Genomic DNA, 24854 nt, shown 5'->3' with positions numbered 1-24854 from the left:
TATTGATGACCTACAGAAATGACAATTTTTTAAATATAATCTGGGTTTAAAAAGTATAAAGTTAATTCACCCTTTTTCCTTTTCTAATGTGGCCATTAGAAAATTGAAAATTACAGGGGCGCCTGGGTGGCTCAGTCAGTTAAGCGTCTGCCTTCGGCTCAGGTTGTGATCCCACGGTCCTGGGACCGAGTTCCCCATTGGGCTCTCTGCTCAGGAGGGTCCTGCTTCTCCCTCTGCCTGCCATTCCCCCGCTTGTACTCTCTCTCTCTGTCAAATAAATAAATAAAATCTTAAAAAAAAAAAAAAGAAAACTGAAAATTACATACATGGTTGGTGTTCTATTTCTCTTGGACAGCACTGCCCTACGGATGACTCTGTTCATACCCACGTCTGCCACTGTCATCCATGGGAGGGTGACTCACAAACAGAGCTACAGCCCATACCTCTTCTCAAGCTCCAGACCCACAGCTACAGCTCCCTGTATGACCTCTCCTCTAAGAACACTCAAAGGCTCCTCATCTGCAGGACGTCCACAATGGAACTCCTATTCTTCTTCAGCTGTTTCCTATTCTAGTGCTGTTTGAGTGAAGAAGCCTCCATCAGTCTGGATAGCCAACAACCTAGGAATGAATCATCCTTGAGATGTCCCTCTCCTCTCCCCTTTACCCTGCACTTTCTATCTATCACCAAGTCCTTTACATTTTGTTTCCCAAATACCTCTGGAATCCATTCTTTCCTCTTTATCTCTTCTCCCACCATCCTAGACCAAGCTCCCTTCACATTCCACCTGGACGGCTCCAGTGATCTTCTAACTAATCTCCCTCCCCTACTGTTGCTTCCCCTCAATTCATTCTCCACTCTGCCACCTAAGCGATTGTTCCAAAACCCTTCAAGCCTTCCACTCCTCGAAGGCCCTGCTGGTTCCAGCCCCTTTTGAACTCTATCTTACATCACGTGCTCTCCTACTCTGCTCCAGCCTCACAGGCCTTTGTCCCATCCCACCTAAGACACCATGCTCCCTGTGCCCCAAAACATGCTGCCTCAGCTTGCTGGAATGCTGAGCCTTCTTTTCTCCGGTCCAGCTAATTCCTACTCATTCCCAGAGCATCCTTCACATGTTACTTCCTCCTATATGTCCTCCGGCATGTGTCTCTCCTTTGTGGAACAAAGTTGCACTTTTTTTTTTTTTAAAGATTTTATTTTTTTATTTGACAAAGAGAGAGAGACAGCGAGAGAGGGAACACAAGCAGGGGGAGTGGGAGAGGGAGAAGCAGGCTTCCCGCAGAGCAGGAAGCCTGATGCGGGGCTTGATCCCAGGACCCGGGGATCATGACCTGAGCCGAAGGCAGACACTTAATGACTGAGCCACCCAGGTGCCCCCAAAGTTGCACTTTTAGGACAACGACTAGCATAGAGGTGGCATAAATTGTGTAGGTCTTAAGCTTGAATTGAAGAAGGCTTTTCAGGTAAACAGATAATCAAAGGATGAAGTTAAAATAACAAAGTCAGATTAAGGAAAATCTGAGTAATTTAAGAGCAGGCAACTATTTTAATTAGTTTCAAGTAATCAGGTGATACGTTCTGGTGCCCAGTCTGGAAAACATCAACTAAGTGAAGGGTATGAGTTAAATGATGGTGTATTTTGCTTGGCACAATTACTTCAAATGCAAGCCCTAAGTCTCCAAAATCTTATTTACTTACTTGCTTCCTGGCTGCTTGCTTATTTAGATGCTTTCCTGGCTGCTTTCTGAGCAGAAGAAAGCTGACAGCTTTTCCTGGATCCAGCTTCTCTAGACATAAAACTTCCTAGTTCTCCCTACTTCCTTTCTTTCCCAAATACGCCTCACCTTTACCCTCTACCTCTAAAATGCTCTCATCCTTGCACGATGTATGCTTCTGGGGTTTTGTGGTTTGTTTGATTTTCTTTCGTTTCGTAGTTTCATGGGTTCTATATTATCACTAGTAAAAATTATTGTATTTTAATGCATGTATGCAAAAAAAAAAAAAGCATAACTCCTCCAGGAAAGTTTTCTACATATCTATGTTTAGTATACTGCATCCAAAGGATTTACTTTCCTCCTTAGTGGTTAGAAGCTAGGATTCAGTATGAATTAGTAATGATGATGATGACCATGAACATTTACTGAGGACTTAGTATGTCTAGGGTACTTTTCTGAGCCCTTTGCATATATATTAATTTAACTCTGATAACAACATTATTAGGTAAGTACTGTTATCATCTCCATCTCCTTTGTGAGAAAATTGAGACAAAGAGAGATTAAGTAAATTGCCACAAACATACCACTATAAACTGGCAGGGCTATTTCCAGATATATATTTTTATAAAATAAATATAAATATATATACCGTATAAAGTATATAAAGGTTAGGGGCGCCTGGGTGGCTCAGTTGTTAAGCGTCTGCCTTCAGCTCAGGTCATGATCCCAGGGTCCTGGGATCGAGCCCCGCATCAGGCTCCCTGCTCTGCAGGAAGCCGGCTTCTCCCTCTCCCACTCCCCCTGCTTGTGTTCCCTCTCTCGCTGTGTCTCTCTTTGTCAAATAATAAATAAAATCTTAAAAAAAAAAAGTATATAAAGGTTAGATTGCTTATAGTCTAAGAAGAGGTGAAGGAAAAAAGATGAGAATATGAATAGAGATAATACAAAGCAAAATCTAAGTGATTTAGGGCAGGCAAGGAATGTTTTATGGAGTTTAAAGAAGGGAAATGATACCTGTAGGCTATGAAAAATTACACACTGAACAATTAATACACTGAGAACCTACCATGTCTGAGATAATGATATACCGTGAATATGACACAGCTCCCACCTCTCAAGGAATTTATATTCTACCCAAAGGAAAGTCTTTAAGGAAGAAGTGGTATTTGAGATAGACCTTAAATAGATAAGACTCTAAAAGGTAGAGATGGGAGAACAAGAACTATCTGACAGCATTCTGCATGCTTTGCATAATAAACATGCAGTGAGCCCAATGAGCATAATTCCCATTTTAAGCTTTTACTTCCATCCTGCTTATTTAGGAAAGAAAAGGTACCTTTTCACTACATTACCTGCATGGAAAGCTGGGCGTTCTGCAGGAGAGTCAAACAATACTTGATCCAGCATCTTGCTATTTCTCCTTTTCTTTGATGATAAAGCTCTGGCACATCTCCCTCAGCTTCAGTAGCTAAAATCACACAACATTATTTGCCTAAGTTAATGGTCACAATCGCAATTTTCATTGTGTATTACATTCTTTTTATAGCATTTTTCCCTGAATTTAAGAGTAACAGATTCTCACTGAAGCAGTGGGGGGAAAACCGACCCAAAATTCCTACCACCCAGAGGCACTCACTGCTATTATTTTTGTAGATTTCTTTCTAGTTTTTTCTTCTGTGTTATCTGTTGGTAAAAACTAAGGTCACAATGTATATTCAATTTTGAATATAGATTTTTCTTTATATATCATACCACTAACACATCACTCATATCATTATCAACTCTAACATTTTTAAGTACAGCATTGTTACAATTAAATAGATGTTCCCTACTTTATATAACTATTCTTCTAATATAACCATTCTTCTAATTCTGTTGTTTTTACTTCTTATATAAGAAACAAATCTAAACAAAGGTCATGATCTCGAGGCTGTGGGATCGAGCCTGACATCAGGCTCTGTGCTCAGTGCGGAGTCTGCTTCAGATTCTCTCTACCTCTCCCTCTCATTCTCTATTCTCTCTCTCTCAAATAAATAAATAAAATCTAAAAAAAAAAGATTCTCTCCCTCCCTCTGCCCTTCCCCTAAGTTTGTGCACGCACACATGGTCTCTCAAAAAAAGAAGAGAAATAGTGTCAAACAAGGTGAAAGTTAGCATAATTATTAATCAATTTGTCAAAAATTCCAATTTAGTGAAATTCAAATTGAAATAGAGTTCTCATGAATTAAAAGGTTGTCCTGAGTGCAAAGCTTCCCCCAAATTAATATTCAGAATGATGAATATGGTTTAATGAACGGCCAATTATTTCCTTTTGTAATGCAAGTCCCATGTCCAGTTTTACCAAAATATTTAAGTTACATCTGTGGAGGGCATTCCTCTTTTTTTTTTTAATTTTATTTATTTATTTGACAGAGAGACACAGTGAGAAAGGGAACACAAGCAGGGCGAGTGGGAGAGGGAGAAACAGGCTCCCCGCTGAGCAGGTATCCCGATGCGGGACTCGATCCCAGGACCCTGGGATAACGACCTGAGTTGAAGGCAGACGCTTAACCGACTGAGCCACCCAGGCGTCCCGAGGGCATTCCTTTTTAAAAGAAAAAATTTATTTTAAGATTTTTCATGATTTGGGGCGCCTGGGTGGCTCAGTCTGTTAAGAATCCAATTCTTGATCTCAGCTCAGGTCTTGATCTCCGGGTTGTGAGTTCAAGCCCCACACTGGTCTCCACACTGGGCATGGAGAGTACTTAAAAAATAAATAAAATGACAATGTAAATAAATAAATAAATTTCATCATTTAAATTATTTTGGTTTTCACTATTTAAAAAAAATCCTGGGGCTCCTGGGTGGCTCAGTCGTTAAGCATCTGTCTTCAGCTCAGGTCATGATCCCAGGGTCCTGGGATCGAGCCCCGCATCGGGATCCCTGCTCAGCAAGGAGCCTGTTTCTCCCTCTCCCACTCCCCCTGCTTGTGTTCCCTCTCTCGCTATGTCTCTCTCTGTCAAATAAATAAATAAAATCTTTAAAAAAAAATCCTTTGTAACATGAAATAACATTTTCCATCACCATATTAGATTTAATGCAGTACCGCATTAAACTTTCCTCTGTAGTCTACCTTTTTCCATCTACATGGGTGTGCCACCAACACCAAGTACAACAGTCACAGTGCCCAGCTCTACAGGGAGAGAGTCAAGTCGCTAGCCTCCCAAGCAACACGGAAGCATGGCACTGGTGGGTTGGACTGTCTCCTTTAGATGAATATTTATTTCAGCAGAAAAAGTGGGTTTGTTATTTAAGATTTGTTTATTTATTTGAGAGAGACAGAGAGCAGAGGGAGGGAAAGAGAGGAGAGAGGGGGAGAATCTCAAGCAAACTCCCTGCTGAGCGGGGGGCCCAACATGGGGCTCGATCCCACGACCCTGAGATCATGACGTCAGGCAAAATCAAGAGGCAGACGTTTAACCAACTAAGCCACCCAGGCGCCCCAAAAAAGTGGTTTTTATCTCTAACAGTAAAACTAAGGAACAACATACAGTCGATTCTCATTATCCGTGGTAGTTATGGTCTATAAAGTCACTGTGAACACAGAATTATTAGCAAATGCTGAAACACCACTCCTTGGGAAAATACAGGGTTAGATTCCCATGGGCTTCTGGTCCTATTTTCACCAACTGATCAATATGTATAACTTTATTTCATGTGTATTTCTGTTTAGCGACCCCTTATTTAGTATATATTGTTGGCTTATTAACACTGAGCTCAGGACCAATAGCACTCTAACTTGTGCCTGAATGGGTCTTATCTAACACTGCAGTTTCTCCATAAGGCAGTCACAGCCTTCATGTGTTTACAAACACCGGACAGCACCTCGGCACTACGTGGAGGCCATTTTAACGACTGAACCACCCAGGCGCCCCTACGTGGGGGCCATTTTAAACAATGAAATTACAAAAAAAAACACAACAATATGAAGAATGGGACTGAATAAACCACAGAAAGGACACTTATTTACTATATGAGACTGAAACAAGAAGGTGAGCGTTGCCTTGTTCAACATCAGCTGGGAACGTGCAACCTCAGATGACTCAACTTCTTTGTTGTTCTGCACAAATGACCACAGAAGTACCTCGAGTACTGAGTTTGGGGTTACAAGTAAATTGTAGCAAGAGGTGAATCCGCAAATACGTAATCCACAAATAACGAGGACTGACTGTACTCTGCAACTTGTACTTAGATACGAAGTCCTTTTTCTTTCTCTTTCAGAAATAGCTTGTGGATCTGGGTACTTGACTTCCTTAAGGTTTGGAAGCAAAAGTTATTGGGTTGATAACTTAGTAAAATGTGCTCAGGGGCCCTATGTAGATATGTTACTGATTTTATAATAGTAAAAAGTACCAATCTTTTTTTAAAATTGAGATACAACCGATATATGACATTATAGTTGACCTGAACTACAGAGGTTTGAACAGCACAGGTCCACTTATACATGAATTTTTTTACAGTATAGCACTGTAAAGGTACTTTCTCTTCCTTATGATTTTCCCATTTTCTTTTATCTGGCTTATTTCACTGTAAGAATAGAGTATTAATACATATAACATACAAAATATGTGTTGTTTATTATGGTAAGGCATCTGGTCCACAGTAAGCTCTTAGTAATTAAGTTTTGGGGAGTCAAAATTTATACATGGATTTTTTTTGGCAGAGAGAGAGACAGTGAGAGAGGGAACACAAACAGGGGGAATGGGAGAGGGAGAAGCAGGCTTCCTGCTGAGCAGAGAGCCCAGTGTGGGACTTGATCGCAGGACCCTGGGATCATGACCTGAGCCGAAGGCAGACGCTTAACTGAGCCACCCAGGCGCCCCTAAACATGGATTTTTAACTACACAGGGGATAGGCACCCCTAACCCCCCCATTATTCAAGGATCAACTATATATTAGTTTCATACACACAACATAATGATTTGATGTTTGTATATATTACAAAATGATCTTCACAGTAAGTCTAGTTAATATTTATGACCATACACAGTTCAATATTTCTTGCATTGAGACTTTTTTTTTTTTAAAGATTTTTTATTTATTTGACAGAGAGAGACACAGCGAGAGAGGGAACACAAGCAGGGGGAGTGGGAGAGGGAGAAGCAGGCTTCCTGCGGAGCAGGGATCCCGATGCAGGGCTCGATCCCAGGACCCTGGGACCATGACCTGAGCCGAAGGCAGACGCTTAACGACTGAGCCACCCCAGGCGCTCCAGCATTGAGACTTTAAAGATATACCCTCTTAGCAAATTTCAATATGCAATACAGTATTAACTATAATCACCATGCTGTACATTACATTCCCAACTTAATTATAACTGGAAGCTTATATCTTCTGCTAAAAAAGATTTTTCTTTTTCTCTTTTTTTTCTGAATAATAATCCACTGTACATATACACCGTATTTTCTTTATCCACTCATCCATCAACGGACATTTAAGTTGTTTTCATATCTTGGTGACTGTGTAAATAATACTGCAGTAAACATGGGGGTACATATATTTTTTCAAATTAGTGTTTTCTTTTTCTCTGGGTAAATACCCAGAAGTGGAATTACGGAACTGTATGTTATTTCTATTTTTAATTTTTTGAGGAACCTCCATACTGTTTTCCACAGTGGCTACACCAATTTACATTCTCACTAACAGTGCACAAGGGTTCCCTTTTCTTCACATCCTCACCAACACCTGTTATTTCTTGTCTTTTTCATAAAAGCCATTCTTACAAGTATGAGATGATATCTCACTGTGGTTTTGATTTTCTCAAATATACGTGTTAACTGTGATTTTTAAAACTAAATAAAATACTATAATTAAAAACTAGACATTTGGACACATCACTTATGCAGGATGCCAACCAAAAATGTGTCATCTGATTCTTAGCTTAAGGAAACATCAAACACCAACTTATGGAAATCTAATGTAATAACTGGCTTATATTTTTCAAAAATGTCTGTGAATGAAAGAGAAAGAATGGCTGGGAAACTATTCCAGAGCAAAGGACAGTAAAGAGATGTGACAATTAAATGCAGTACGAAGGGCACCTGGGTGGCTCAGCCGTTAAGCATCTGCCTTCGGCTCAGATCATGATCCCACAGTCCTAGGGTTAAGCCCCACATCGGGCTCCCTGCTCAGAGGAAAGCCTGCTTCTCCCTCTCCCACTCCCCCTGCTTGTGTTCCCTCTCTCGCTCTCTATCAAATAAATAAATAAAAATCTTTAAAAAAAAAATAAATAAATGCAGTACAAAATCATGAATTGGATACTCTAGTACTAGAAAGGACATTACGGGGATAATTAATGAAAAGGAAATATGCATTATAGATAAGAGATTTGTATCAATGTTATATTTCCTGTTCTATGATTATGTAAGAAAATATTCTTAGGAAATATACACTAAAGTATCAAAAGGGTAAAGGAGGCTAATGAATGCAATCTTCTCTCAAATGCTTCTGAACAATAAAATGTGATTGCAAATGAGGCAATTATTAAAAATTGGTGACTTGAGAAAGGCTACGGTAGTTCTTTGTTCTGTTCTTGAATTTTCTAAAATTTAAAATGATTTCAAAATGTTTTTTAAGGGGCGCCTGGGTGGCTCAGTTGGTTAAGCAACTGCCTTCGGCTCAGGTCATGATCCTGGAGTCCCGGGATCGAGTCCTGCATCGGGCTCCCTGCTCGGCAGGGAGTCTGCTTCTCCCTCTGACCCTCCCCCCTCTCATGCTCTATCTCATTGTCTCTCTCAAATAAATAAAACCTTAAAAAAAAAAAAATGTTTTTTAAAAGCTGTGTAATAAAACATGCATATATGAACTTACTACTGTCTTCTGTTGTTGAGATCTTTCCAGTTTGACCAAAAATGACATTAGCAGCAGATAAACAGTGCCTGGCCTCCATAAAACATAGCTGTTGAGGAAATAAACAAGAGTAAGTGCAATTATCACCCAACCTTATTTGCAATTAACACTTACATAAAGTCTTCTAATATGAGAAAAGCTTTATAGCTTTAGGTATATAGTATTAGGTAAGGAGACCTAAGGAGACCCTGTGTGGTTGCTGAACATTAAGAAGGTATATGACATGTATTCTCTGGTTAAAAAGCCACCTCAAATATTAAAATAACAATGCCCTCAAACTCGTAATAATAATCCAAACTGGCTGAGAGACAACTGCTGACTGAACTCAAAGTTAGCTCTCTTCCAGTTATCAATAAGTATAATTCAAGAATGCCTATCATCCTAGACTGAGAGTGCTTCAGACAGTCCTTTAGGTTCAATCCACATAGCCAAAATGCCATGCGTGATAAATGTGTCCCTTGTCAGAGGACTTGGAGATTTAATTTTCTGAGGTTTAGAGATCTCTCTATATATCCTACTTCAAAGGCAAAAAAGGGTAAATATGGATAGGAAGAGATTCCTGTCTCCTAGAATTTGGGGAATTTACATATAATGAATGTGGATTCCCACCGAGTTTTGAAGTTAACAGATCTCCACAGATGAACTTTCTGCAATTGTTTTACCAACACACTTGAAGACTTCCTAATACAAATTTGGGCATGGTAAAGTTCTCACTCACTTGGAGAAGATCTCTTTGTTAATATAAACATTTTGCATTTATCATGTAAGTCACAGGACCAACCCAGCAGAAATACAAAGTTAAAGTCCAACTTTTAGTTGGAAGCCACCCTCATCAATTAAATGTCTAGTTCATATTAATAATACCTCATTTTGTTGAGAAGATTTTTCATGGTTGGCTATGACTTTAAAATCTCGGCATTAAACGTACCTCTCCATGATAGCAAATTCAGAAGCCACCTTGAGAATAGCTGGGTACTGTGTACAGTATTAGCCCAGCAACATAATCTATAGATCAGAATGTTGGTATACACCTCCGAAGCCCAAAGAAAGTTACAGTTTACACGAAGAAGCTTTAACTGTCCCTCTACTATCCCTTACCCATCTTTATCACTTCAGCTTTGGTCAGACTGGTTCCCTGCAAGCAGTCACTGCTACGACAGCGAGTGCCTTGTGCCCTCAAGGTGGCTGGTAAATGTGGGACTTTAGCACCTGCCAGGTGGGGACACATCAAGTAGCAAAACCTCATCACTGGAACCGGATGAAGATGAGAATGATATAAATGACAACTGCATTGTTTTAAAGAAAATGGTTCAAATCTCTATTTACAATATAACTCAGCTAGTTGTAACAAAAACTTATAAAACATTTTGGTTTAAAAAAAAAAAAGCACAGGGTGGGGGAGGTACTCGTGAAAATTACTGCATGCTCCACATAAGCAATGCTTAACAACTTTAAATTTTTTCTTACACTTCGAATTAATATCTAGATATCTTAGTACTATTAATATTGGTGGAGTTTAAGGTGTTAATTAAAATCACAGTGAATACGTGGCTTTAAAGTTGCTAAACAAAACAAGTAAGGGGCCTCTGGAAGCTATAAAAGAAGGCGCCACAAGCAGAGGCACCGATAACACTTCTGATGATGAGCACGATGAAATGGATTCATGACAGTTAGGTTTAACTGAATGCTCCAACAGACGCGACAGCGTTACTTACACGCTTGATCTTAGACCAAAGTCCTAGAAGCGATGCTGCAGTCACCACAGCCCTTTCTCGCCTGCTAATAGCTTTTCTGAATGAAATTCGGTGGGACAATACTTTAAACATAGGGCGCATTTACAGAACCAGCACTAACAAAAAGCTTAGAAAGGACAAAGGCCCAGTAAGGATATGGCAGTAGGTAACCAGAGAGATTTAAAGAAGGAACTCTGATAAGCAAAGAATTACCGATATTTCAGAGTGAATCAGAAATACAAGTAAAAGTAATTTCTATTGTTGAATATCTTACTGAGGATTAATCGAAAATCTGGCTGGGAAAGGTGGCTGAAAAGCGTTTCAGCATTAAAACTCTTAGGGAAGAAAGGAATAAATAGTCCAATTGAAAATATACCAACATGATTCTGAATAATTGTGATAAACAACTGAGAAGCTCAAGTTTGTTCTGTATAATCCTCCAGAAGAAGTGTATCATAAAGAGCGACAACTCTGGAACTGAGCAGAGACATTTCCAACAGAGAAAAATTACTATGGAGGAGTTAATTCTAAAGAATAACTGAAATGGATCACATGCTTTTATCGAAGCCCACATTTAACAGTCAACTTCCTCGGACAAATCCTCATAGTTACCAGATTACCACGGTATAAAGATAAAGCTGTATCTATAAGATAAACTCTGCAATTTAAGGTAACATCTCAATAGAATGAATTGATACTGTTCTGTATCAAAAAAGATGGTCTTAGGTAACTAACATGTAATTTTAGGGCTAGCAGCATGTAAGACAAAGACAAAATTCAGCATCTTACGATTCAAAAGGATTAATGCAACAAAAAGCTACAAAAGTCTAATATACTGGCAAACTGGGCTGCATTTTTCTGTCCAGTTTACAGCGTAAAATACAAGCTACCTGTTTTTAAAAGATGACATTTTCAAGGTACTCCTCGTTCTATTTTTACACACACTAGCAGTAACTTTGTTAGACAACTATTTGAGAAGCTTACCTTATTGATGTAAAATTGCGACAAGGTAGCAGCATTAATAGCCCACTCTATAGGATGGTAGGCGTTGTGTTCAAGCTGCCGTTTTAGGGTACTGTGACAATAATGAGCAGCCTTCTCAAACATTTCCATATGCTGGTAGACTTGAGCCAGGTAATAGAGGTTATGAGTATAAACCTTCTCAAATCTATGAAGAAAAAGTAAATATTTGTATAATGGTTTACAATTTATAAGGAACTTTCATATAGCTTGGTCGTCTCACCAACCCTTTGATTTGGGTATGGCTATTGCATCTATCTGACAGATAAGGAAAACGGAGCCTCAGATTTGAACAGGGTCATATATCTAGTAAGTGGCAAATGGACATTTTAAAATCCATGTCAGAATCCACATTCTGTAACTTTAGGAGTGTCTCAAAAGAGAAAATACTGTGCTTTTTGGAACAATCATCTTATCTATACTATGTGGAATTACCTGTGAGAGCAGATTTCTGTACCTACTCACCTTTTTGATCTCTCTTGTTCAGTAAGTTTCTCTTCTTCAGGAAGAAAATGCTCAGTAGGATCAAGAGGAGGACTCCCAATCTACAATTAAAGAAAAACAAAACTCTAAAATTTTAAACTGTAAACACCAAGCGCCCTCCTCTGGAGAAACTGGAGAAATCAAATTTTTAAAGCCCAGTATATTTCATTTTTTACCAGTTCCTTTTCATGTTACCCAAGAAGTAATTTTCTTAACCATAAAATTTTAAAGAGTCAAACAAATAAAAGATGATTGCCTAGAAGCTCACAGTTGACAAAATTTTAACTGCTGTGGGAGGTGAACCTCAAATATACTAAAAAAAGATCTACCAATTTGCCTTTTTTCTCAAGGGAATGAGAAAAGTATATAGATTGCCCCCTTTTAATACAGAGGCAATAAAATCAGTGTTTCTGTTGTGTGTTACCTTGGCCAAGTCACCCAATCTCTTGTGCTTCTGTTTTCTCATTGATAAAATTCCCTCATAAGATTGCTATGAGGATTCAATGAGTTAATACATGTAAGTCACTTATAATACCATCTTAAGCCCTCTGAAAGAGCACCACTACTGCCTCATCTACTTCTGTGAGGACAGACCTATCCACAAGACCAGCCTTGCTTTAAAGTGAATTCGTTAAACTTCAAATAGCAAAAATGCCTTCCATTTTTAAAAATATGATCTTACATTCTGGATGTAAATGCTAAAAGTATCACAACTTGGGTTCCTAGAATTTACAGAAAGTAAAAATGACTAAGACAGGAAGCAAGGCCGAAAGCAAACACAATAGATAAGTAATTCTCCCAAGATCTCAATAATTTTGAGGGCTGTTTATAGGCTTACTCTTTAAAAAAAAAATATGCTTACTCTTTTTTGATGAAGGGAATTAATCAATGTATTATTTTCTATACATATTTCATTGTTACAGCTACCACATGTTATATATAACCCTAAATCAAACCACTCTCTTCTCTGAACTAAAACACAGGTATAACTCAGTACAAAAAGTCTGATATGTTTTATGTTTCTATATTAATACTAATGAAATATCATAAGTGTTTGGTATCTACACATTTTTTGAGGGCGGGGGAAGGACAGAGGGAGAGAAAGAGTGAGAATTTTAAGCAGACTTCATGTCAAGCACAGAGCCCAACGTGGGCTCAATCTCACAACCCTGAGATCATGATCTGAGCTGAAATCAAGAGTCAGATGCTAAACCGACTGAGGCACCCAGCTGGCCTGGATCTTCACCTTTTTTTTTTTTTTTTTTTTTTAAGATTTTATTTGTCAGAGAGCAAGAGAGAGAGTGCAAGGTGAGAGGCAGGCAGGGGAGAAGCAGGCTCTTCGCTGAGCAGGGAGTCTGATGCAGGACTCGATCCCAGGACCCCGAGATCATGACCCAAGCCAAAGGTAGACGCTTAACCGACCGAGACACCCAGGCATCCCGGATCTTCACATTTTAAATGAACAATTTCATGTATAAGAGTGTGAGCCTAAAATCATGAAAGGAGGGTGTTCTATATGGATAGATGTTTCTGTGATCTGTCACACATAACTGACCACCTAGACCTGCACATACACAGGCAGGCTAATGTTTTTGAGATTCATGCTATGTGAATAACCTTGGGAGCTTGGTTGTTTGAAATAGATTATCTGGCCTCCAGCCCAGAACTGGCCCTTCTGTTCTGGATGCCAAGAGCTACAAATCTTGTCTCACATCCCCTCCTGCTCCAGGCTGGGCTGGACCCCTGGAATGGGATCCGAGAGAGGAGGCAGACAAACATACCCTAGGCTCCTTGAAAATATAAAAACATAGTAACAGAAATGCAGCTCGCTCCACACGGCATGTAAGCAAACCATGTTTAACTCAAGCCCCATCATTTGCCCTATAAATATGGCCCTTATGAGGTCAGTTAGAAGTCTCACCTAGGGGGAGGATGCTCCACCCAGGCCTCTCCATTGGGACTCCAGCCTGGCTGTTTCCACGGGGCTTCCCCAGCTAACGAGATTGGATGTTGTAAGTACTCAACGTGATGTAATTTTGCCTTATTCTCATTTATTGCCTACTATTACCTTCATCTATGTATAGATTCCTTTCCTCTTCTGTTTCTATTAGGTTTCTACAGTAATAATAAAGCTTTCTTTCCTTTTCAAAACCTGAACACGGCTGTTGTGAATCTTTTGTTCAGAACAGAAAGTAACATCTCCATTTGGCTTTGTGGTGCTCTGCTCCTCTTCTTAGTACGTTAGGAGGAAAGTTAAAACACCAAGGTAGAAGAAGCACCATGACTTTTAAAATGTACATTCTAAAATTTCTTGGTTCGGGGGGTGGGCAGGAGGGTGCCTGGGTGGCTCAGTAAGTTAAGCATCTGCCATCTGCCTTTGGCTCAGGTCATGATCTCAGGGTCCTGGGATCGAGCCCTGTGTTGGGCTCCCTGCTCAGAAAGGAGTGTGCTTCTCCCTCTCCCTCTGCCCCACCCCACCCCCTGCTGTGTTTTCTCTTCCTCTCTATCTCAAGTAAATAAATAAATCTTAAAAAGAAAATCCTTGGGGATATAATTAACATGCTGATTTGCTCCAATCTTTATCCTCTAGGGGTAGCTTGTTATGGGTAGGGACCATATTTTATTCCTATTTGATTCCCTAGCATTTTGCACAGTATCTGGCACATAGTAAAAACAATACATGTCTAGTGATTTAAACTGACAAAGCAAATAGGAATGTTCCGTCTATGCCTCTGCTCACAGCACATTCCTTTTACTTGTTATCCTTTTGGTATAGTTATGGAAGTCCTCTACATACTACACAGTTTTTTTTATTTTTTTTATTTTACTTATTTATTTGTCAGAGAGAGAGAGAGAGCACAAGCAGGGGGAGTGGCAGGCAGAGGGAGAAGCAGACTCCTGCTGAGCAAGGAGCCTGCTGCGGGATCTGATCCCAGGACTCTGGGTTCATGACCTGAGCCTAAGGCAGATGGTTAACCAACTGAGCCACCCAGGCATTCCATTCTTTTTTTTTTCCTATATATATATTTTTTTATGCATTTGAGACAGAGGGCACAAGCAAGGGGAGAGGCAGAGAGGCAGAGGGAGAGGGAGAAGCAGACTCCCCACTGAGCCGGGAGCCCGATGTGGGGCTCAAGCCTAGGACCCCGAGATCATGACCTGAGCCAAAGGCAGACGCTTAACCATCTGAGCCACCCAGGTGCCCCTACACTACCAGTTCTTAAAGAAGCAGCTCAAACTTGTATTTTAGACTAAGTCCAATTACTGAGACAATACAGTGTAGTGGTTAAAAGTATGGGTTCTGGAATCAGATTATGTGGGTCAGAATCCCAGTTTCACCACTTCTTAGTGTGTGGCCTTGGGCAAGTCACAATCTAGTGTGCTGCTTTTTCCTCATCTATATAATAGGAATAATAAAAGTATCTACCTTATAAGTTGTCATGAGGATTAAATGAGTTAAAACTGGTAAATCATTTGTAATAGTGCCTGCAGGTACTATAAATAAGTGCTTAAATGTTTGTTAAATAAGTAAAATATCAACAGTGGGAATATAACAAACTAAAAAGCTTCTACAGAGTGAAGGAACCCAAACACAAAATGAAAAGGCAACCTACCAAATAGAAAATTTCTGCAATCACGTATTTGAGAAGGGGTTAATATCCAAAATATATAAAAAACTCATGCGACTCAATAGCAAAAAGACCCAACCAATCTGATTTAAAAATGGGCAGAGGATCTAAATAGACATTATTCAAAAAAAGACATACAGATGGCTAGTAAATACATGAAAAGATGTTCAACATCACTAATCATCAGGGAAATGCAAATCAAAACTACACTGAGGTATTACTTCACACCTGTCAGAATGGCTATTATCAAAAAAGACAAGAAATAACAAGTGTTGGCAAAGTTAGATAAAAGGGAACCCCTGTGCACTGTTGGTAGAGATGTAAATTAGGCAGCCTCTCTGGAAAACAGTATGGAGGTTTCTCAAAAAATTAAAAATAGAACTACCAGCAGAGTAGCGCAGCGGAAGAGTGCTGGGCCCATAAAAATAGAACTACCCTACAATCCAGCAATTCCACTTCTGGGTATTTATCCAAAGGAAATGAAAACACGAAAAGATAAAAGCACCCCCATGTTCATTGTAGCATTATTTACAACAGCCAAGACGTGGAAACAACCTAAATGTCCATCAGTGAATAAATGGAGAAAAAAGTGTGGTGTGTGTATACACACACACACACACAAGGAAATTATTTAGCCATAAAAAAAAGAAGGAAATCCTGCCATTTGTAATATGGATGGACTTTAAGGACATCATGGTAAATGAAATAAGTCAGAGAAAGACAAATACCATACGATCTCACTTATATATGGAATCTTAAAAAGAAAAAAAAGAAAAGCAAAAACACACAAGAAAAAAGAATGCCTAGATGCAGAGAGCAGACTGGTTGTTTCCAGAGGTGGAGGTAGTAAAGAAAAGGATGAAGGTGGTCAAGAGACAAAAACTTCCAGTTATAAAACAAATAAATCTTGGGGATGCACTGTACGCATGATGCCTACAGTTAGTAATACTGTATTGTATATTTGAATTTTGCTAAAAGAACAGATCTTAAAAGTTCTCATCACAAGAAAAAGAACTGTAAATGTATGTGGTAACAGACGTTAACTAGACTTGTGATCATTTCACAATATATACAGATATTGAATCATTGTGTGGTACATCCTATACTAATATAATGTTATATGTCAACTATATCTCACTTTAAAATAAAGATTTAACATAAATGAGCAAACAAATCAGCCAGAAAACACAAACTCAAGTAAATACATGTAAAAAGGCATGAAGTAAACACTTTCAAAAGAAAAAATAAAAATGGAATATAAACACTTAAAAATCGTCGAAGAAATTCAAGTTAAAACAAGATTATTTTGCCTACAATAACGGCACAGATTTTTTTTTTAAAGCTACATAAGGAAAAGTTCCGAAGGAGATGAGAACTTTCATATACTAGTGAAACAAAGAGTACATTGCTAGTGTTTTGTGAAATGCTTTTAAATGGCCATTCTCCAAATACTGAACGGTACAACTTATATGTGGCATCTAAAAAAAAAGGTTAACTCCTAGAAATAGAATAGAATGCTGGGTGCCAGGGGCTGGGAGAGAGGGAAATGGGGGAGAAGCTGGGCAAAGGGCACAAACTTCCAGTTATAAGATGAGTAAGTTCTAAAGATCTAATAAACAACATAGTGACTATAGTTAACAATACTGTATTATATACTTGAAAGTTGCTAAGAAAGTAAATCTTAAATGTTCTCATCACCCCCTACCCGCCCCCAAAAAAGGTAATTATGTAAGGTGATGGAGATTTTTTTTTAAGATTTTATTTATTTATTTGAGAGAGAATGAGAGAGAGCATGAGAGGGGGGAGGGTCAGAGGGAGAAGCAGACTCCCTGCTGAGCAGGGAGCCCAATGCGGGACTCGATCCCAGGACTCCAGGATTATGACCTGAACCAAAGGCATTCACTTAACCAATTGAGCCACCCAGGTGCCCAGGTGATGGAGATATTAACTAATCCTAGTGTGGTAATCATTTGCAGTATATTCATATATCAGATTATCACACTGTACACCCTAAATTTATACAATGTTATATGTCAATTATATCAATAAAGGTAGGGGGCACCTGGCTGGCTCAGTAGGTAGAGCATGTGACTCTTGATTTTGGAGTTGTGAGTTCGAGCCCCACACTAGGTGTATAGATTACTTAAAAAATAAAATCTTAAAAAATAAAAAGCTGGGAAAAATTCAAATAAATAAGTTAAATATCCCTCTCTCTTTTTTTTTTTTTTAAAGATTTTATTTATTTATTTGAGAGAGAGAATGAGAGACAGAGAGCATGAGAGGGGGGAGGGTCAGAGGGAGAAGCAGACTCACCGCCAAGCAGGGAGCCCGATGCGGGACTCGATCCCGGGACTCCAGGATCATGACCTGAGCCGAAGGCAGTTGCTTAACCAACTGAGCCACCCAGGCGCCCTTTTTTTAACTTTTTAAGTAATCTCTACACCCACAGTGGGGCTCAAACTCATGACCCCAAGATCAAGAGTCACATGCTCCAGCAAATGAGTTAGCCAGGTGCCCCAATATTTGGTCTCTTAACCTCACACAAAACCTACGAATGAATAACTCTTCATAACAATAAAATATATTTTCCTGGGCGCCTGGGTGGCTCAGTCTTGGTTAAGCGTCTGCCTTCGGCTCAGGTCATGATCCCAGGGTCCTGGGATTGAGTCCTGCATGGGGCTCCCTGCTCAGCGGGGAGTCTGCTTCTCCCTCTGCCTGCCGCTCCCCCTGCTTGTGCTCTCTCTCTGTGTCAAATAAATAAAATCTTTAAAAAATAAGTAAATAAAATATATTTTCTTTATTACTTATTCTATATCTGAACAATTTTATGGAGAAAAAGAATCCCTTTATCTTAACACAATAATTATTCAACAATATTACCTTGAAAGGCAGCATGGTACAGTAGAAAGAACAAGAGTTTGGGGTCTGGGCGCCTGGGTGGCTCAGTTGGTTAAGTGACTGCCTTCGGCTCAGGTCATGATCCTGGAGTCCCTGGATCGAGTCCCGCATCGGGCTCCCTGCTCGGCAGGGAGCCTGCTTCTGCCTCTGACCCTCCCCCCTCTCATGTGCTCTCTCTCTCTCATTCTCTCGGTCTCAAATAAATAAAATCTTAAAAAAAAAAATTAAAAAAAAAAAAAAGAGTTTGGGGTCTGACAACCAAATTTAAATCCTGACTCTGTCACATAGTGTATGTTAACCTCACTGAATGACAAGCTCCCTACCTATAAAAGGGAATAACAGTACTTCCTTCATAAAACAACAAGAACAACAACAACAAAACAGTACCTCCTTCATAGAGTTGTTGTGAGAATAAAATACAGCCTGCTTAAGCACTCAATAAACATTAGTGTTTATTAGTTATAACTTTTATTTTTTTAAGATTTTATTTATTTGTCAGAGAGAGAGAGAAAGAGAGCACAAGCAGGGGGAGCAGCAGGCAGAGTAGGCAGAGGGAGAAGCAGACTCCCCGCTGAGCAAGGAGCCCGAGGGGGGATCAATCCCAGGACCCCGAGATCATGACTTGAGATGAAGGCAGCCACCCAACTGACTGAGCCACCCAGGCGCGCCTACAACTTCTAAAACTAAAATGTTCATCTTTATCACTTATAACATCTAGTCCATCTTTACAGGGAAGATGAAAAAACGTGAGTAGAGTATAATCAAGGTGTACGCATGTATTGTATACATTTTCCATGTATTCATGATCCAGATGTTTATCATTTCAACGGTTATATCATATCCCCTTTTATTAGTGTACCATAGTTTACTTAACCATTCTGCAACTATTTGATACGTAGAGCATGTTTCTGGTGACTTTGCATTAACTACTCTATTATCTGATCCCCACAACATTTCTGTATTGTTGATAGGAAGGTTATCCCCATCTTACAGATGAGGAACCGGTGGCACAAAAGTCGGAATTCCCCCAAGTCAGTCAGTTATAACCACAAACCAAACTAGAATCCCTGGTCTCCTATCTTCAAATCCAGTGATTTCCCCTGCTGTGTTTAGATCTCTCCTTTACCTAGAACTCTATTTCCTAAATCTAATGTCAGATTTTTTTTAAATGACATTCTAACACCTGCCACTATTAGGGCAATAATTTATGAAATACTAAAAATATTTTTATTCAGAATAACTATTGATACTAGGCAAGTACAAAATCATATAAGCAATTAAATTCTCCAGCTACTGTAGATATATATTTAAACTGAAACGCTCTATTAAAATTCACTCAAGCATTCACACAGTAGTAACATTCTTTTTTTTGACTGATCTGGATGGACAAAGTGGAATATCACTCATTATTTCAAGAAACAGGTACTGTTCTAGATGCTGTGGAAACAGCAGTGAATACAGTTAAAAAAATATCCTTGTCATCAGGGAGCTTACATTTTAGTACTGAAGATGGGTGATAAATAAGATAAATCACTAAAATGAACATCGTGTTAGATAATGGTAAGTGTGAAGCAGAAAATAAAGCAGGAAAGGAGGACAGGAAGTGTCAGAGGGGTGGTTTGTAGTATCAGGCGGAGTGGCCAGTGAGTGCTCACTGGATGGGAGACATCGGAGTCACAAGCTGAAGGGAATGAAGGAGTGAGCCAGGTCAATAGCTAGTGGAAGAGCAGTCTCAGCAGAGGAAACAGTTAAGGGCAAAGACCCTGAGTCAGGAGCTTGTCTGGTGTGTTTCAGGAATAGCAAGAAGGCCAATGTAGCTACATCACAGTGAGACAGGAGAAAATAGTAGAAGATAAAATTAGAGAAGGGGCGCCTGGGTGGTGCAGTCGGTTGAGCAACTGACTCCTGGTTTCGGCTCAGGTTGAGATCTCAGGGTCAGGAGATCGAGCCCCAGGTCGGGCTCTGCACTCAGCGCTGAGTCTGCTTAAAGATTCTCACTGCCTCTCCCTCTGCCCCTCCCCTCCCCACCTCAAATAAATAAATCTTTTTAAAAAATTACAGAAATAATGGCAGCCAAACAGATAATGAACTTGTAGTCTTTATAAGGTCTTTGGGGTCTACACTAAGCAAGATGGGAAAGCCATTAGCAGAGCTTGAGGGAAGCAGTGATGTGATGGGAGCTGCGAACAGACTGAATGGGGCATGAGAGCATAAAGACCAGTTAGGAGACTACAGCAATAATCTCAGCAAGAGAGGGTGGTGGCTTGCACCAGGGGATAGCCGTGGTCTATCTATGGTTTAGATATAATTTAAAGGTGAAGCTAACTGTAGGTTAGATACAGTGTGAGGAGAAGAGGAGTGTCCAAGGTTTTAGGCCTCAGCAACTGGAAGAAAGAAGTTGGTGTTTACAGCAAGGGAGGTGGGGAGGGGAAGGTTACCAGTGTTAAGATGGTAGCTTTAGAGACACCTACTCCTTAAAAAGTGCAAATGTCACATCAGCAGTGGGACAGACAAGTCTGGAATTTGAGAGGTACAGACTGGAGATATAATTGGGAGCCATCAGCAAAGAGATGGTATTTAGAACAAGGGAATGAAGGCAGATGGAAAGAGGAGATGTCCAAAGACTCCACTCTGGGTACTCCAGCGTTCAGAGGCTGGGAAATACGGAGGAAGCATCACAGAGAAGAAAGGAAAAGAGGTGGAAGCTAAATAAAAAAAGTGTTTCAAGGAAGAGAGACTAACAACTGTGCCAAATGCTAGATTGATCAACTATGTCAAATGCTACTGAGAAGTCAAATAAGATGAGGACTAAAAATTTACAGTGATTTTAGCAACATATAAAACACTGGTGAACTTGGTAAGACACTGATATTTTTTCTTTTTTAACTTTTTTTTCCAGGCAACATACATTTATTTCACATTTCTAGGAGGTAAAAAAAAATATCAGATACCAATGCTTTATGCATGCTCAGGGCCAGCTTATAAATACTCCATTCCGGGGCCCCTGGGTGGCTCAGTGGTTGGGCGTCTGCCTTCCGCTCAGGTCATGATCCCGAGGTCCTGGGATTGAGCTCCGCACTGGGCTCCTCGCTCTGCGGGAGGCCTGCTTCTCCCTCTCCCACTCCCCCTGCTTGTGTTCCCTCTCTCGTTGTGTCTATCTCTGTCAAATGAATAAATTAAAAAAAAAAAAAAATCTAAAAATAAATAAATAAATAAATAAATAAATAAATAAATAAATAAAATAAATATTCCATTCAGTGAAGTCTTAACACAAATTTGCATCAGTGAAAAGAAACTGGCAAAATCCATTTCCTGCCAATCAACTTGTCAGATGGTGAGGACCAAAACAGAATGTTTCATCAGTTTTAATTTTTTTCAAAGATTTTAATTATTTATTTGAGAGAGAGAGAGAGTGCACGCGAGCCTGCACACATGAGGTGGGGGGAGGGGCAGAGGGAGAGGCAGACTCCCCACTGAGCAAGGAGCCCAACGCCACTCGATCCTAGGACCCTGGGATCATGACCTGAGCCAAAGGCAGATGCTTAACCAAATGAGCTACCCAGGCACCCCCAGTTTTAATTTTTAAATACGACTGTCACATTGGAAAAATGAAATAAATTCATTAAAATAAACTGTACAAAGGCAAAGTAGAATAACAAAAAATATTTTACTAAAACGAAAGATTACAGAAATTTCCAGACAAGCCATATAAAATGGTCATAAGCTTTTTTTTAAAGGAAGGATTCTACACTTGAATCATAATGTTTATTAGTGAGGGCTGTGATGTTTGTTTAATGTTCCCATTTTGGTTCAATCAAGCTTGTCCATCTACAGCATCTAAATAAAGTTAGACTTGGCTAGAGAGCATATTCTAAAGAACTGGTTAGCTGCTTTTAACCAAGGCAATTAGATCACCAAAGAAGTGGGAAAGGAACCCATAAAATTAAAACTACTTCTCTCCCTCAAAAAAAATAATAAAAACACCCATACCCCTATAGCTAATCCTGACAATTACCTTCATTCACAGTGCTTCATACTTAAACCATGATGGGGGAAATGAATAAAAGCAGAGAGGGGCCACTCCTTTTAAACGTTTCACAACAATCCAGATGGTACTTCTAGCCTCTGCTCATGCTTTACAACACTGAATCAGGACAAGACATAGATCTGCTAATGTGCATTTAATCACCAAAGGACTGAAGATGTCCAGGCTTTTATTCTATAATGTCTCTAAGACTGTGCAAACAAAAAAGGAAGAGGTCTCGGCAGAACAGAAGTGATGCACGCTTAATGATCAGATCGATTTTAAATATTATTCATGGCATATAGCCTAGTGCATGCTCTAGCTGTTTCTATGGCTTGGGCTTCATCGGTCTTCCCCCGCTCCGCTACATCATCATGGATCATCTGTATTGGGAGCACTTAACAAAGCCTGGATCGATAGCAGAACTTACGGATCTGCAGTGCTGAGGACCACTTATCTTTCAAAATATCTAAACATATTCTTCCCAACGTGTCTACATTAGGATGATAAATTTTGGTCATGAAACATAGTTTAAGGGCTACCATCGAGTATTCTTCTGGAAGGAATAATTCAAGTTTAAAAGTCCCTCCCTCGGGCGCCTGGGTGGCTCAGTTGGTTAAGCGACTGTCTTCGGCTCAGGTCATGATCCTGGAATCCCAGGATCGAGTCCCGCATCGGGCTCCCTGCTCGGCAGGGAGTCTGCTTCTCCCTCTGACCCTCCCCCCTCTCCTGCTCTCTCTCTCTCAAATAAATAAATAAAATCTTTAAAAAAAAAAAGTCCCTCCCTCAAAAATGAAACAAGACGAAACCAGAGAGGGAGATAAACCATAAGAGACTCTTAATCTCGGAAACAAACTGAGGGTTGCTGGAGGGGAGAGGGGTGAGGGGGATGTTTTGGCTTTGTGATGGACACTGGGGAGGGTATGTACTATGGTGAGTGCTGTGAATTGTGTAAGACTGATGAATCACAGACCTGTGCCCCTGAAACAAATAATACATTATATGTTAATTAAAAAAAATTTTTTTAAAGTCCCTCCCTCAAGAAAAATTAAATTAAATTAAAATTAAATAAAAAAATAAAAGTCCCTCCCTCAAATGGAAATCCTGGGGGCCAGCAATGACCACATGAAAATAACGGGCATTGTTTTCATCTGGTTCTGCTTTAATGCCAGGAACTGCTTCTGCCAGCAAACGCTGGGTTTCCTTCATAATCCTGTGGGGCAGCCCGGCCATCTTGTCAACTCCCGAGTTTGGCCTCTGGTCTTGACTCTGGCTCTGCTTGCTTCACACACGAGTGCTAAGATTTTATTTTTAAGTAATCTCTACACCCAACATGGGGCTCAAATGCACAACCCCGAGATCAAGAGTCACATAGTCTACTTGCTGAGCCAGCCAGGTGCCCCAATAAGGCATTGCTTCTTAACTCTGAATGTAAGAAACATCAAAATATCTGGTTATTTAAAAGAGTGCTACGCATAGCCTCAAAACAAAATTAACTAAAATCCACTGTAATTTTAGAAGACTGCCGACATTTAAAAAAAACTGGGCTTTATTTTTTAGAGCAGTTTTAGGTTCACAGAAAAATTAAGCTGATGTGGACACCTGGGCAGCTCAGTGGGTTAAGTGTCTGCCTTTGGCTAAGGTCTTGATCTCAGGGTCCTGGGATCAAGTCCCCCACGTTGGGCTCCCTGCTCAGCAGGGAGACTTTACCCTCTCTGCCATTACCCCTGCTTGTGCTTGCTCTCTCCCACTGTGTGTGTGTCAAATAAATAAAATCTTAAAAAAAAAAAAAAGAAAGAAAAATTAAGCTGATGATATAGAAATACCTCCTATATCCCCTTGCCTGAACACATGGGTAATCTATAAACTGCCAACTTTTAGCAGGCAAAATTTATTAAGGAATGGATCGTAACATACTGATTTGCCGCTTTTACAGGGCTGTGACCCTCTAAAGTAGAAATTTTCGATCTAGGCTCCCTAGAGCCCTAGAAAGTTCTATGGTACCTCTTTTGTACCACCACAGTGGGGTGGGAAGAAGGCACCTAGTGGATTGGGCTGAGAGTTCTTCTGACCTGCTTAACCACAGTGGCTCAGTTTTTACAAATTACATTTCAAAGGGATTTCACAAGTGGAAAAAAAAAAAAAATCACAAAAACCTTTTCTCTGAGGCAGTGGTTCTCAAAGTATAGTACCTGGACCAGCAGCATCAACATCACCTGGCACCTTGTTAAAAAGGCAAATTCTCAGGCCTCAACCAAGACCTACTGAAGCGTCTGAGAGTGAATATTCTGTTTTAACAAGCCCTCCAGAGCCCTCCACAGACAGATGCATGCTGAAATTTGAGAACCATGCCTTCAAAGATTTCAGATATTTTGCTTAAGTAGCTGTTTGCTTTCCTGCAAGCACTGCTATTCTCAGTGGAAATCAAAATAAAATTTTTATTTTTACTTATATTTCAAAA

The 24854-nt window shown here is 39.8% G+C and overlaps 1 protein-coding gene across 1 annotated transcript in view; it reads right to left on the bottom strand.

Moving 5' to 3' along the window:
• The window catches only part of LOC118018069 (KIF-binding protein), a 41891-nt gene that overhangs the window by 2441 nt on the left and 14596 nt on the right, over positions 1-24854 (bottom strand). Inside the window, exons 3-6 of the mRNA XM_035016548.1 lie at positions 11825-11904; positions 11324-11507; positions 8568-8655; positions 3071-3186 (exon numbers count right to left, since the gene is read on the bottom strand). Coding sequence (XP_034872439.1) covers positions 3071-3186; positions 8568-8655; positions 11324-11507; positions 11825-11904 — 468 coding nt within the window. The remainder of the gene's footprint in view (positions 1-3070; positions 3187-8567; positions 8656-11323; positions 11508-11824; positions 11905-24854) is intronic.

The sequence above is a fragment of the Mirounga leonina genome, unplaced genomic scaffold (assembly GCF_011800145.1).
Source record: "Mirounga leonina isolate KUSES-001 unplaced genomic scaffold, KU_Mleo_1.0 Mir_106, whole genome shotgun sequence".
Taxonomy (NCBI): domain Eukaryota; kingdom Metazoa; phylum Chordata; class Mammalia; order Carnivora; family Phocidae; genus Mirounga; species Mirounga leonina.
The sequence above is the reverse complement of the archived record's forward strand: the minus strand, read 5'-3'. Positions and strand labels throughout refer to the sequence as shown.